Here is a 15,256-nt window from a genome sequence, read left to right on the forward strand (position 1 = left end):
CTTCAGTTGTCCTTATCGCACGCACGCACTCCCGCTCACCACAGTGCGACAGAAATATAGCTTCAAAAATTCGAGACTTGAAAAGTTGCTCAGCTAGGAATTGCTATTAAAGGCATTTTCTTTTAAAACGACGCCATTATGAGTCCGCAGCTGGCTCGGCCAAATTTCACCTTCCCATACGAATGGAGCTCGGAGTCTCGTTCTCAATTTGAAACTACGTGTTGGATTATACTGAAACTTTGCACATACAATGACATGAGGTATACCTTTAATTAGATTAAATAGCTGCAGCTTGAAACAAACGAAGTAGAGCAAAAACAAGTCTTGTATGAAAAACTTATATAAGCTTTTTTTTTACTATGGTATCTGAAGCTATATATAATATATATCCATATCCCTTACCTTATCCCATTGTAAGTACAAAGTTTCAGAACAATCTAGCTAGTTAACTACTTTTGTATGGAGAATGAGCTTGCTGCGGATTCTTAAATACTTCAAAGATAGAATAGTTCGCTACACCATATATTTAGTAGGTATGGTGTACAGAACTATTTGGCCACTTTGACTGCTACAAAGTATTTGACGCTGACTGTTCGTAGATATTTATGTACGAGATAATATCGGTTTCGGTGTGTAGCACTATTGTACTTTATGTAGTACATTTGGTAGAACGTACTATCTATAGCTATCAAATCAATACAGGACTTACAAGGTTAAAAATCGTCTTCGTTAAAAAAAGTCGTAAACCTACTTGAAAATCGTATAAAAATTACAACGCTGTGAAAAAGGTGTAAATACATTGATGGGATAAAATGCTGAGTAATAATACAATTTGCTTAAGCTAAGGACCCTATGAAGCGCATTTTACAGCCTAAGAACGCTTTGTCCTACATATAATTCGTGTCATCCACGATGACGCGTAGACATGTCAAATATAACCTTTAATAACATGACAGTATGAGTCAAGGCACGTGTCTTCATGAATGTCACGTTTTTTATGCGACAGAGTCGATCCAGTTGAAGTTAAACTTTGTGACAGATTCTGCGATTCGTGGTTTGCTCTTCGAGCATCTAAATGTACAATCGAAGAATTTGATTCGTGTACCGTGTAAGTGGTACAAAAATAGAACGGATTATCATACGTATTTAAAGAGTCGCATCGCGACGTTATACTCGTATATCGTTTTCCGTCGCTCATCTAAGACATAGTGTAAGCTAATTTTACAGATCAAAATAGTAACAAAATAAGAGAGAAAATACACATTTACACTCGGCAGCAGAAACCTAAATAAGGTGAAAAGATCTCTTGTAAATTTTGAGCGACGTGAGAGATGTAGATACACGTATACAGCTGTCTCGTGCTAACATATATCTGGGTCAAGGCTCGTTCTTAAAAATAGCGGTAAATACTGGTTTATTTTATTTTACTCTGAACTTTCATAAGAACGCAAACGGACTTTATTGTAATATAAATAAACCAGTTTATTCGACAAGCGACGAGACGGCCGGCTGGCCTGGTAGTGTGCTGCGTAAACAAAGACATCTACATAGAAAAAAACCGGTTTTTATTGCTCTAAACCGGTTAATCTGTCATAAACTTTATGGAAATGTCCTCCTAAAACCGGTTTAAAAATAACGGTTTTACGAACGAAACCAAAATTAAAAGGTTTTGCGCCAATTACATGATAATGGTTTGGAAATCTAACCGAGCCTCAATATATGATCACGTATATAAAGCAAGCATATGTATCACCTTACGTTAAATTGTAAATATAGTTCATAAAAATATCTGCTGCTGACTGTACAACATATTAGTACAAAACAGTATCAAACATTAAATGTATATATGATAAGTTTGACTTTGATAATAATAAATATTTTTGTAATTTGGAGGTAGATTGGAAGAAGGACTGATTTACATTACTCATTATTTTCTATTTAATAAGTTATTAATAATAATTACCAAAACATTTCCCAAATTAATTTGTTGCCCTGCAATAGTACTCTGTCATTGTTAACATTGATATAACTAGGTATATATACGTATACACTACATATATTTACAGTTAGCTGCAAAATATCTACACCTAACGACTCAATAATATCTTAACTATTGCACTGACCAGCAGATGTTTTCCAGCTAACTACACCATTTTAATAGAAATACGTATGTACGTATACGTGTGTAATACATACTCAACTGACTCTAAATAGACCTTATGATATTATAATAAGGTCCACATTTGGTAGCCAAACTATATCTTCGTTAATAGGCTTCTAATGATTTTACAAGACTTCAACTAATTTTACGATAAGTACATTCTTTTAATGTCTGAGGCCTAACCGAGAAAAACGAAAATAGAAATTTCCTTTTCAAACTCTATCGCTCGAATATGCAAGAGTGATACTTACTGAAGTTAATATATTGACAAATTGCTTTCTGAGCCGTTGGTATTATTGTCAATAGATGTCGCTAATCTCGTAAAAATGAGATGCAGGCCTACCGCAAAAACCGAAATTCGCAAATTGCGGGGATCTTTCTCTTTTACTCTCACTAAGACGTAATTAGAGTGACAGAGAAAAATGACCGCAATTGACGAACTTCGATTTTCGCGGTTGTAGCCCAGTTCTGTTGTTTGACTTCTCTTTTCCGTCCGAGGAGTATTCCACTTTAGGTATATTTCATTGACGAAATTCAGAGCAAAATGTTAATAGTTCACGAATATTTTTAACAATTCTTCATAATCTATCTTTTCTCTCTTATTTAACATATTTACACATTCTTGTTCCTCGCGTTGTCCCGGCATTTTACCACGGCTCATGGGAGCCTGGGGTCCGCTTGGCAACTAATCCCGAGAATTGACGTAAGCACTAGTTTTTACGACTGCGACTGCCATCTGACCTTTCAACTCAGAGGGTAAACTAGGCCTTATTGGGATTAGTCCGGTTTCCTCACGAAGTTTTCCTTCACCGAAAAGCGACTGGTGAATATCAAATAATATTTCGTACATAAGTTCCGAAAAATTCATTGGTATAAGCCGGGGTTTAAACCCGCGACCTCCGTATTGCAAGTCGCACGCTCTTACCGCTAGGCCACCAGCGCTTTTTAACATACACATATCACTCTAAATACTCTCCCTGTGGTGAGCCCATAATCTAATTCTAATTATTGTCTTCTCAAAAGACGTTTGAAAACCTTCGAATAGAAGTTGAGGATAAATATGACACCAGAGTAATTGACATGTAAAAGTGAACTTTATACTACAGTGCAATTAAAAGCTGAATACCGACATAAAGAGCTCAAAAAGATCTAAACAAGCTCTAACACTCTTAGATTCGAGTAATAGATTCGAGTGCATGTTTATTTCTTCTATATATACATGTAACGTTTTCAGGCAAAGAGTATCTTATACTCGGTTTGCTTATAGCTTTTACTGCTGACAGCCAACAATGCTATCATGTGCCAGAAAATGTCACATATATGCCTAATTGAAATAATAATAAATATCTGTACACTTTATCGCCAAGCAACTAAAATGTACAGATATTCATGACACTACCGAACTTATAACTCATGCAACCTGCCCAGCGATTCTAAATTACCATGATGCGAATCGATTCTATTTATATTAGCTTTCAGTTCATCTATAGGAGTCTTGTGTAAGTCGGGTGTGCGAGGAACATCAACGTCGGCCTCGTGCCGTCGCTCGGCCTCGATGAGGGCGTGGGAGCCGTTTAGTTTGGGCCTCGAGAGGTCCACGTCGGTCATGGAGACCGGCGTGTGCGAGGCTTCCATGCCGGAGCCTAGGGATTTTGAGGTGGCGAGGTAGGTTGCTGGAATTAAGAATGTCATAATTATTATTTGTCAATATATTGAAGCCTACTGAATCAAACAAAAACAAATAATAGTACAATGTTATAAATTTATATTTAACAATTATTTTTATCACAATTCATTGTGTTTATTATTTAAATTTTAATTAACAATCTTTTAACCGCAGATAGCATGCGGCTCTTTCGGCCTGCATTTACGCCTTTTCAATACACCCAAATAATTAACAATAGGGGATAATACGCAAAACTCTGCGTATGGGGCCTCTCTACCACAAACACCGCGAAACACGAAAATCGAAATTTCGTTATCTGGCTCTCTATCACTCTTACATATTCGAGCGATTAAGAGGCCAGATAACGAAATTTTGATTTTCGCGGTAGGCTTCTGTAAACAAACCGCCTTGATGCATTAATGACATAGTGAAAACTTGTCAAAAAACTGTTTAAGGCATAGTATGTATAAGTTACTCTATGGTTTATGTGATGTTTATGTGATATGATAGTGCTGCTTTCTGGCGACTGGACATTGCAGTAATACTCCCTATTAGAGGACTTAGACCAGTCAAATCAACTTTTGTGGCTGACATTCCTAAAACCAATGTTGGCGGTTTTTACTGTTCTTAGCTTCTCTTCTAAAGTGTACCGGCCCCTGTTCTAATTTGAGCGGATGCTGAAGATCCAAATATCAGCCAACTCAGGTAGTCGGCCTGTAAGCTCAAAGTACAATCTCAGCCGCAGGAAAGCATGGAGCTTGGCATGTATTGTAGCTTATGTAGGTAAGAAAAAAAAATAGGAAGGGAAGCGAATTGTCAAGTGGATGCTTCCCCGCCTTTCGCCCACTTTTGTGTCCCATTTTCCAGCTATTGATTGTTTAAAAAATGCGTCATCTCAACAAAACTGTCAATCAACTAAATATTATTCAATAAATTCTGAATAATAGGTAGGTAGTTGTATTTAAAGTGTTGCTAGGGCTTATAGTTTTCCAATAATGCGTTGTATTCTAGTCCCATGACTTATTTTTAACCGACTTCAAAAAAGGAGGATTTTTTTTGTATGTGTGTTACTCGATATCTCCGAGAATCGTGATCCGATTTTCTTTTTTTTATTTTATCGAACGGGTATAACCCGAGAGATGGTTCCGTTGACACCAAATCGGGGTCTGATGATGGGATCTTGGAGAAATCGAGGGAACTCTTCAAATGTTGTAGGTACATGTATGGCGCTTTTGGTAATTTCTGAAGTCGGTTTTTTTTTTGTTAATATGGTGATATTGTTACGTTACGTTTAATTTACCTTGTGTGTTGTTGTTATTTGCGGTGTGGTCTTCCTTGTGGTCACGAGGCAAAGACGAGCTGCGGTTCTCTACCATCCCGAGCACCCTGTACACAAACATTGTTTATAGTTTCTTATAATAATAAAATAAAACTACGCCTAAGAGGATAATCGCGCAAAACTTAGCGCAAATGGCGCTGCAATCGTTGAAAAACAAAACATGTCAAAAGATGTGTCAAAAAGTATCCTCAAAATTTCATACAAGTTTTGTTTGTCCCTTTTGTTACGTTCATAGAGGGTTGCATTGAAAATGTAAAGATAGGGGCCAAAAGAACTGGTGATTTTTTTTTCTCAGTAAAAAAGGGAAAAGCTCGATTCTGATTGGAAATAATATAAAAATACTCAATTCCAATACAAAAAATGTAGGTGCAACTTTAAATAGAAATGCCCATCTGCTAGTTTTTTACATGCGTGCGACCGCTATATTTTTAATTTACAATTGGTTGTGACTCATAAGTCATAAGAATAGGTTTTGTGTGTGCGTGTGTAATTATGTGTGTGCGAGTTTAAATAATATAATAATATTTCTGCCTATATACGTCCCACTGCTGGGCACAGGCCTTATCTCATGTGCGAGAGGGCTCGGGCTATAGTCCCCACGCTAGCCCAATGCGGATTGGGGACTTAACATACACCTTTGAATTTCTTCGCAGACATAAATAAGTTAACACAAAATTAACATAACAAAGTAAAATATCGAATTTAAACTGTCGCGAGACATACGAGTAGTAACATTAAGCTAGTTTTACGGCTTAAAGTAAAAGATGTTAGTATAGGTTAGCATAGTTGGGAAAAGAGATCTCTTCCAGATAGCTTGGGCTAAAAATAGGTTACCCCTAGTATTTCAATAATATTTGGACGTGGACTCTTAGCGAAAAAAATCCATCTTCAAAACCTTTCCTTTTTGCCATAAACTTCAAGTTTTGTTAATAGATTTTATGATTTCTTATTTCTTAAATAAAGTTAATAGTTGTAAAAGATCAGACCATTTTAAAAGTTCAATTTCATTCAATTTATTTCAAACGTTTCCATTGAATTGTCCAAAACCTTATTTTAACAAACTAATAAATGGAAAAATACTACAAAAAGAGAGTCAAATTTTCTACAACAGTGGTGTCGGAGGCTGTGTACTTCAGCCACTCAGACACGTTTGCCCACCGCTCACCAAGGGGGCCTGAGTAATGTCACTTCAGGGCAGTGACACCCATGCACGGTGTATACGGGTATACACCGTGCATAAATCATTCACTGCCCACCCGCTCGGTTCAAACACACCCCGCTAGTAAATGTTCGAGGACAGACTAGCTGCCCATACGTCTAAGGACAACTGACTGTCCACAGACATATCAAAGAGCGACGGGAGTAGCTGCTAGCTTTACTACCTGCTTGCGTAGGAACGGACTCTCCGGCTGATCTTTAGACAGAACGTATTTAAACGAAGCCACGCAAAAACTTTGAAAGCGCGATGTGGAACATTGCCTAAAATAAAAATGAAATCGATGATTACGACTATTTTTTTTAGAATAGATAGACATATAAATTCACAAAATCATTGCAGTATATAATCAAGTTTAATTTACGTAATAAATAACATGTTTTTTTCTAGCGAATGAAATAGCTTTATTCAGAATTACGTTGGTGTGACAGAGAAACCAAGATAAGCAAGCGATGCTCTGGCGACGGTGTCACCATCTTTGAGTTAATATTCGAAACCTTAATGAGCGGTGCTTAATGACAACAAAAACGTATTTGATCAGTTATTGATAAAAATGATTTTTCTCTGTATTGTTAGAGCAAGAATAGCTTAGGAGCTTATAATTCAGCCCCTTGTTTTTTTTTTATTTGTTTAGGATCACCAACAGACAAAATAATCTGTAGCTTACATAACATTAAGGGTAGATGTTTGTCCAATTATAGGTAACCACAGCTTATTCCAGTATCTTAGGACAAACAATATAGGTACAGTGGGACATTTAGACTTAACCTATTAATAAATAAAATTTAACAAATATTTAAATAATAAATAGCAGGAAATTATGATAATTGAGTAAAAAAAATAATTTGCACTTTGCTACAGAAAAGTGACGAAATAACATATCCATTGTTTATGCGTTATCGAATTGTGGTTTTCGGGTTTAGCCGTTTATGATTTCGTATAAAATTACCTACGAGGGTGAATCAAAAAAATATTAGAATTGAATATTTACAAAACCTCTTTACGCATAGTTTTATTTTTATTTTAAGGCGTCATTATGTCGTCTTATTGACAATTATTTTTAAACTAACTACGCTCGCCATTTCACTGTCATAAACTTTGTTGTGCAACAACTCGTTTATTCAGTCCAACTATGGGGAAAAATGACTCACGTCCCGCGATAAAGTATTGTGTCTGAAAAAAAAAAAGTCTACCAAAGATTTTTTTGGATAATTCAGTAGACAGTTGGCACTGATGCTTTACTAATTTTACAGCTGCTTACTGGGTTACTAAATTTAAAATAAGTTGATCTAGCTGTAAAGACGACCCCCGTTTAGGCCTTCCATTTCAGTTAACGAACAAAACGTTGAAAAAATTTAAACAAAGACCCTAAAGATTTCATTTGGTAGTGTGCAATCAATCTTAACACATGTTTTGTGTTTTATAACAGTGTTAGAATAAAGGGTTTCACGAATGTTAATTTTTAACCGAGGTTAACAAATGCTTGCGTTTGAAGATTTCAAAGCGAAATCTCAAAATATCGAATTGGTCACTTTTTTCGGCTTTCCACACTCGCCAGACTTAGCTCCGAGTGATTTCCAATTTTTTCAAAATTATCAGAGGACATCCGATTGAACCGTCTTGAAAAACCCTAAGGGGTTGTATCAAAAATCAGATGCAGAGAAAAGTGTTGTGGCGTAGTGGTAAATCTCTCTAACTGTAATAGCTATACGCATAGATTTTATTGAAATTTGAATGTACCCCTGACAGAGATGGCGCTGATTTTGCCCTAAAAACGACGCATTCGGAGCTAAAATAAGCCTCATGCGCGGTGCTTAGGTACTTATTGATCTCATCAGGTTATTTTCTTGAATACCTTCTAAACTGTTTAATCTAAAATTATAGAAAAATATATATTTGAGATTATCACAATGAACCCTTTTATTTGATATATAACACGAAATATGAGAAAAAGTTTGTGAAATATTGAAATAGAATTTGGTTCTACAGTATTGAATTGTGTGTACTGGCCTATTTTTGGACTGTTTGTGTATATTTTTCGCCAAAAAGCTCCGTGATTTAGCGATAAAGACCCATCTTCAAAATGTCATCTTTTTACCAGAAAGTAAGTTTATTGACAGATTTAGTAGGATTTGAGGGATGTCGATTTTTACAAAATAAAGTAAATTTTTGTAGAACAACAGCCCATTACAAAAGTTAAATTTCATACAATTTTTTCGATGTTTCAATTGAATGACAAAAAACTAACTTTTGTATACTCAAAAACGGAAAATATGATAAAAAGAGAGTCAAACTTTCTACAACAGTGGTGTCGAAGACCGTGTACTTTAGTCTCTAAGACACATTAGCCCACTTGCTCACCTAGAGGGCCTGGATAAACACCACTTCGGACCGTGAAAGGCTTTCACGCACGATGTGTACACCCTAGCACACATCGTACGGAAAATCATCACAGTCCACCTACCAGTTAACGTCTTTGGAAATCTAGCCTAGATTTCCAAAGACGTATCAAAGAGCGGCGGGAGTAGCTAGCTGCACTACCTGCTTGCGTAGGAACGGACTCTCCGACTGATCTTTCGCTAGAACGTATTTAACCGGAGCGACGTAAAAACTTTGAAAGCGCGAAGTAGAACATTGCCTAAAATATACATAAAATCGATGATTTGGACTGAATTTTGTAGGGTAAATAATCATATACTATTATTTAAATTATTGTAGTACTAAATAAAGTTAAATTTACATAGTAAATAATATGACTTTTTCTCGCGAATGAAATAGCTTTTATACAGAATTACGTTGGTGTGACAGAGAAAGTAAGATAAGCAAGTGACGCGCTGGCGACAGTGTCACCATCTTTGAGTTAATATGCGAAACCTTAATGAGCAGTCGGTAATGCATAATGGTTGTACACAGCAAAGGGGTATTTTATCTGCATTGTTAATGTAACAACAAATTAGTGGAAGCTTATAAATAGGCCTGTTGTCCCTGCATTATCGCATTGTGTATGTTTCTATTGCACTCGTTTTCAATTGTTATGTAATCGCATTTGTGACATTTGTCTTTATGATCTATTGAAGTTGTAGAAACTAGCGCTCTAAGCGCTCTAAACGTAATTTCTCTCTATCACTCTTCCATATTAGTGCGACAGAGACATTAGCGTTTCGTTCGCTACGGAGCGAACGACTGGCATCTTGGCAGGCAACAGGGAGGTAGTTTTGTATCTCCCTAAGACAAACGTCGTTTTGTTTAAGAACGCACAATATTTTAATCGCTCGTGGCTTTTGTGAAATATTGAAATAAGTTATAACATTTGGTTCTAGAATGTTAAATTGATACTTACTTGTTTTGGTCCTAGTAGGCGTGAAAACAAAAATGTACTTCATTAAGGGTAAAATAACAAAAAAAATCGTTTTATTATTCTAGAGTTTAATTTGTATCAGTGATTTTTGGTTTGATTTATATTCTGCAGGTTGTTAATGCGGTTATAATTTATAACACGTATTCTAAGACAATTTCGTGCTTCAAATTTGACAGTTAAACGAGACGCTGTACAGCTCCATACATTTTGCGGTAACTCTGATTGTCAAAAGTTGAGGTCTGGCATTTCAGTGGCCGCAATAGGTACATATGGCGCAGTACAGCGCCATCTGTTTTGGATGTCAAATTAAGAGGCACGTTTTCTCTTAGACTACTTCTCTATTACGATCAACTCTCTTTGGTATTAGTACCTTTTATAAGTTGATAACTTAAAAGTCTATCTATTAGCTAGTATGAAAAATGTCAAAATTTACGTAACTCTTGTGTATAAAATGCAACTTTTTCAACGGTCAGTACGTACCTGGAGGCGCCCAGGTCGCCGAAGGGCGAGGGCGGCGGGCGCGGCGGGGAGGCGCGCGGCGTGGCGGGCGCGGCGGGGGCGGGCGCCGCGTGCCCCTCCGCGGTCAGTACGTACCTGGAGGCGCCCAGGTCGCCGAAGGGCGAGGGCGGCGGGCGCGGCGGGGAGGCGCGCGGCGTGGCGGGCGCGGCGGGGGCGGGCGCCGCGTGCCCCTCCGCGGTCAGTACGTACCTGGAGGCGCCCAGGTCGCCGAAGGGCGAGGGCGGCGGGCGCGGCGGGGAGGCGCGCGGCGTGGCGGGCGCGGCGGGGGCGGGCGCCGCGTGCCCCTCCGCGGTCAGTACGTACCTGGAGGCGCCCAGGTCGCCGAAGGGCGAGGGCGGCGGGCGCGGCGGGGAGGCGCGCGGCGTGGCGGGCGCGGCGGGGGCGGGCGCCGCGTGCCCCTCCGCGGTCAGTACGTACCTGGAGGCGCCCAGGTCGCCGAAGGGCGAGGGCGGCGGGCGCGGCGGGGAGGCGCGCGGCGTGGCGGGCGCGGCGGGGGCGGGCGCCGCGTGCCCCTCCGCGGTCAGTACGTACCTGGAGGCGCCCAGGTCGCCGAAGGGCGAGGGCGGCGGGCGCGGCGGGGAGGCGCGCGGCGTGGCGGGCGCGGCGGGGGCGGGCGCCGCGTGCCCCTCCGCGATCAGCACCGCGCCGATGTCGATCTCGCCTTCTGTTACACCAGGACCGACAACGAGGTAAATAACCACCCTTATGGTTTAACCGCGACGTTGTAACTAGTGGAAAGTGAGCGATTCCGGACTAGTTTTGTACGGAAAGTTTTACTATCTGTAACGTAATCTATGTCAATTCCACATACTAGAGCGTCTAGAGCTATCGCAACAAAGGGGTTCCGTATTGAAAACAAAATAAAAAACAAAGATATTTATAATTTATGAACCTGCAGGTCTTTTTGTTGTATTTTCCTTTTGTTGCGGTACATCATTTGTATTGCATTGTTGATATGTTTATACGACTGTCTGGTTTCTAAATAAATAAATAAAAAAATATTAAGCATAAAAAATACCTCTCATAATTTAGATTTTACTCATATCTAAAAAACTACGATTTCGTCACTCAGTAACTCACTGATGATTATCAAAACCCTTAGCGTACTTCCTGAAGTCCTAGGAAGCTGAAATTTGGTATATAGGATAGTATTAGTACAGAAACAACAAAAAGATTCAAAAACTTGAATTTTTTTGCCTCTAAAGAGATCAAAAGGGGTGTGAAATTTTGTATGGAGAATCAATAACCGCTGAACCGATTTAGCTGAAATTTAGCATGTAGATAGTTTTTATTATGCGGAAGGATATAGAATAGTTTCCAACCCCAAAATCACCTCGTAAAGGCGAAGAAGGGGAGGATAAGGACGTTAGGAGGAAAAAGGGATTGAAGTTTGTATACAGGAGATACAGTAAAAAAAGCAGATTGTAAGATGCGCCCAGATACGTCTTTCAGGATTTTGAATAGTAAACCACCCCCAACCCTTTAAATTAGGGGATGGTAGATTTTATAAGCAACTTATAAAAAGAAGTGAAATCCCATCAAAAAACATTTTCATGTAACATGTTGCCAAAACAAAACCCCTTGTAGAGCCAAGCTACAAGCCCTAACTTGCTTTCTTATTCACTGGCCGAGCAGTGTATTCTATTATTCTGCTCGGCGGAGTCCGAGAGCGTTGACTTCGTTTAACGCGGCGGATGAAGTGATCTCTTTAGATCGATTTCGTTCAATTACAACATATCTCTAAACTTTAGTATGTGAATAATGTTACCTTCAGTGACATCATACAGTTTAATGCCGGGTATTTCCTTTTCTTTCTGGTCTTCGGTTGCCGTCTTCTTATACGTGCAAGTCTTTGACACCAGGGGCTTCCACCGCGCAACCTTATAAATAAAACATATATAAATTAACTTTCTTTAAAACATGAAAAATTATAATAAATATACCCCCATATATAAAGTTGACCAATAGTGATATTTGTTTCGTAAGCCAAAGCAGGATATCTTGGTCCGGTGCTATTATGTACCTATTATACTTTGATATTTCGTATTTGCATCAATGGTTTATTAATTACTACTTATTTATATTTTGGGTTTTCCATTGTTTCGTTTAGACAAAATATATTTCACAGTTTATTGGTGTTTGTCGTAGCATTTTAACTTCAAATCATTAGGATTTTAAAGTTATATTTTTTTTTTCTTTAAAATGAACGGGAGGTACTTCATTATTCGTCGAGTTCCTAACTTTTTTTAAAGTTGACAGGGCCATATCAAATGAAGGCAGATGTCCATTAATCAGCCAAACAGATGATCCATGAATCTAGATTTAGTATGGATTGGGCATGAGTGGTGGGGGGGAACTGACAGAACGGGATAGTATCATGTATCGTTCAGTGGGAGTAGCAGAGATAGCGTTATTATTGTGTGTCCTTGTCAGTTTAATTTTTTTTATTCCCTATCGTAAATTTTAGTATCGTTTATGGTGGGCAACAAATCACCCGACCAAATTACGTAGGTTGCTCTCGACATGTTTTCAGGAATATTAAAACCCGTCACCCGGACCACGTCCTCGTGGCGGGCCGGCGGCTGCACGCCTGCTAATATATGAGTAGTGACCTGCGCCAGCTGCTCGAAGCGCTCGACGGCCGGGGCGGGCCAGTGCTCCCAGCGCTGCCCCGCGGCCGTCACCCGGACCACGTCCTCGTGGCGGGCCGGCGGCTGCACGCCTGCTAATATATGAGTAGTGACCTGCGCCAGCTGCTCGAAGCGCTCGACGGCCGGGGCGGGCCAGTGCTCCCAGCGCTGCCCCGCGGCCGTCACCCGGACCACGTCCTCGTGGCGGGCCGGCGGCTGCACGCCTGCTAATATATGAGTAGTGACCTGCGCCAGCTGCTCGAAGCGCTCGACGGCCGGGGCGGGCCAGTGCTCCCAGCGCTGCCCCGCGGCCGTCACCCGGACCACGTCCTCGTGGCGGGCCGGCGGCTGCACGCCTGCTAATATATGAGTAGTGACCTGCGCCAGCTGCTCGAAGCGCTCGACGGCCGGGGCGGGCCAGTGCTCCCAGCGCTGCCCCGCGGCCGTCACCCGGACCACGTCCTCGTGGCGGCCCGGCGGCTGCACGCCTGCTAATATATGAGTAGTGACCTGCGCCAGCTGCTCGAAGCGCTCGACGGCCGGGGCGGGCCAGTGCTCCCAGCGCTGCCCCGCGGCCGTCACCCGGACCACGTCCTCGTGGCGGGCCGGCGGCTGCACGCCTGCTAATATATGAGTAGTGACCTGCGCCAGCTGCTCGAAGCGCTCGACGGCCGGGGCGGGCCAGTGCTCCCAGCGCTGCCCCGCGGCCGTCACCCGGACCACGTCCTCGTGGCGGGCCGGCGGCTGCACGCCTGCTAATATATGAGTAGTGACCTGCGCCAGCTGCTCGAAGCGCTCGACGGCCGGGGCGGGCCAGTGCTCCCAGCGCTGCCCCGCGGCCGTCACCCGGACCACGTCCTCGTGGCGGGCCGGCGGCTGCACGCCTGCTAATATATGAGTAGTGACCTGCGCCAGCTGCTCGAAGCGCTCGACGGCCGGGGCGGGCCAGTGCTCCCAGCGCTGCCCCGCGGCCGTCACCCGGACCACGTCCTCGTGGCGGGCCGGCGGCTGCACGCCTGCTAATATATGAGTAGTGACCTGCGCCAGCTGCTCGAAGCGCTCGACGGCCGGGGCGGGCCAGTGCTCCCAGCGCTGCCCCGCGGCCGTCACCCGGACCACGTCCTCGTGGCGGCCCGGCGGCTGCACGCCTGCTAATATATGAGTAGTGACCTGCGCCAGCTGCTCGAAGCGCTCGACGGCCGGGGCGGGCCAGTGCTCCCAGCGCTGCCCCGCGGCCGTCACCCGGACCACGTCCTCGTGGCGGGCCGGCGGCTGCACGCCTGCTAATATATGAGTAGTGACCTGCGCCAGCTGCTCGAAGCGCTCGACGGCCGGGGCGGGCCAGTGCTCCCAGCGCTGCCCCGCGGCCGTCACCCGGACCACGTCCTCGTGGCGGGCCGGCGGCTGCACGCCTGCTAATATATGAGTAGTGACCTGCGCCAGCTGCTCGAAGCGCTCGACGGCCGGGGCGGGCCAGTGCTCCCAGCGCTGCCCCGCGGCCGTCACCCGGACCACGTCCTCGTGGCGGGCCGGCGGCTGCACGCCTGCTAATATATGAGTAGTGACCTGCGCCAGCTGCTCGAAGCGCTCGACGGCCGGGGCGGGCCAGTGCTCCCAGCGCTGCCCCGCGGCCGTCACCCGGACCACGTCCTCGTGGCGGGCCGGCGGCTGCACGCCTGCTAATATATGAGTAGTGACCTGCGCCAGCTGCTCGAAGCGCTCGACGGCCGGGGCGGGCCAGTGCTCCCAGCGCTGCCCCGCGGCCGTCACCCGGACCACGTCCTCGTGGCGGGCCGGCGGCTGCACGCCTGCTAATATATGAGTAGTGACCTGCGCCAGCTGCTCGAAGCGCTCGACGGCCGGGGCGGGCCAGTGCTCCCAGCGCTGCCCCGCGGCCGTCACCCGGACCACGTCCTCGTGGCGGGCCGGCGGCTGCACGCCTGCTAATATATGAGTAGTGACCTGCGCCAGCTGCTCGAAGCGCTCGACGGCCGGGGCGGGCCAGTGCTCCCAGCGCTGCCCCGCGGCCGTCACCCGGACCACGTCCTCGTGGCGGGCCGGCGGCTGCACGCCTGCTAATATATGAGTAGTGACCTGCGCCAGCTGCTCGAAGCGCTCGACGGCCGGGGCGGGCCAGTGCTCCCAGCGCTGCCCCGCGGCCGTCACCCGGACCACGTCCTCGTGGCGGGCCGGCGGCTGCACGCCTGCTAATATATGAGTAGTGACCTGCGCCAGCTGCTCGAAGCGCTCGACGGCCGGGGCGGGCCAGTGCTCCCAGCGCTGCCCCGCGGCCGTCACCCGGACCACGTCCTCGTCGCGGCCCGCCGGCTTCACGCCTGCCAGGAAACACTCCATTGCCTAAAAAAA

At 44.1% G+C, this 15,256-nt stretch overlaps 1 protein-coding gene across 3 annotated transcripts in view; it reads right to left on the bottom strand.

Moving 5' to 3' along the window:
- Window positions 1–2,349: 2,349 nt before the first annotated feature.
- The window catches only part of LOC133526344 (uncharacterized), a 32,146-nt gene continuing 19,239 nt past the window's right edge, over window positions 2,350–15,256 (bottom strand). For all 3 annotated transcript variants that reach the window (XM_061862912.1, XM_061862910.1, XM_061862911.1), the window contains exons 9-13: window positions 12,872–15,247; window positions 12,028–12,139; window positions 10,221–10,923; window positions 5,128–5,213; window positions 2,350–3,834 (exon numbers count right to left, since the gene is read on the bottom strand). In XM_061862912.1, coding sequence (XP_061718896.1) covers window positions 3,566–3,834; window positions 5,128–5,213; window positions 10,221–10,923; window positions 12,028–12,139; window positions 12,872–15,247 — 3,546 coding nt within the window. In that variant the 3' untranslated portion in view covers window positions 2,350–3,565. The remainder of the gene's footprint in view (window positions 3,835–5,127; window positions 5,214–10,220; window positions 10,924–12,027; window positions 12,140–12,871; window positions 15,248–15,256) is intronic.

Source organism: Cydia pomonella, chromosome 16, assembly GCF_033807575.1.
Source record: "Cydia pomonella isolate Wapato2018A chromosome 16, ilCydPomo1, whole genome shotgun sequence".
NCBI lineage: Eukaryota > Metazoa > Arthropoda > Insecta > Lepidoptera > Tortricidae > Cydia > Cydia pomonella.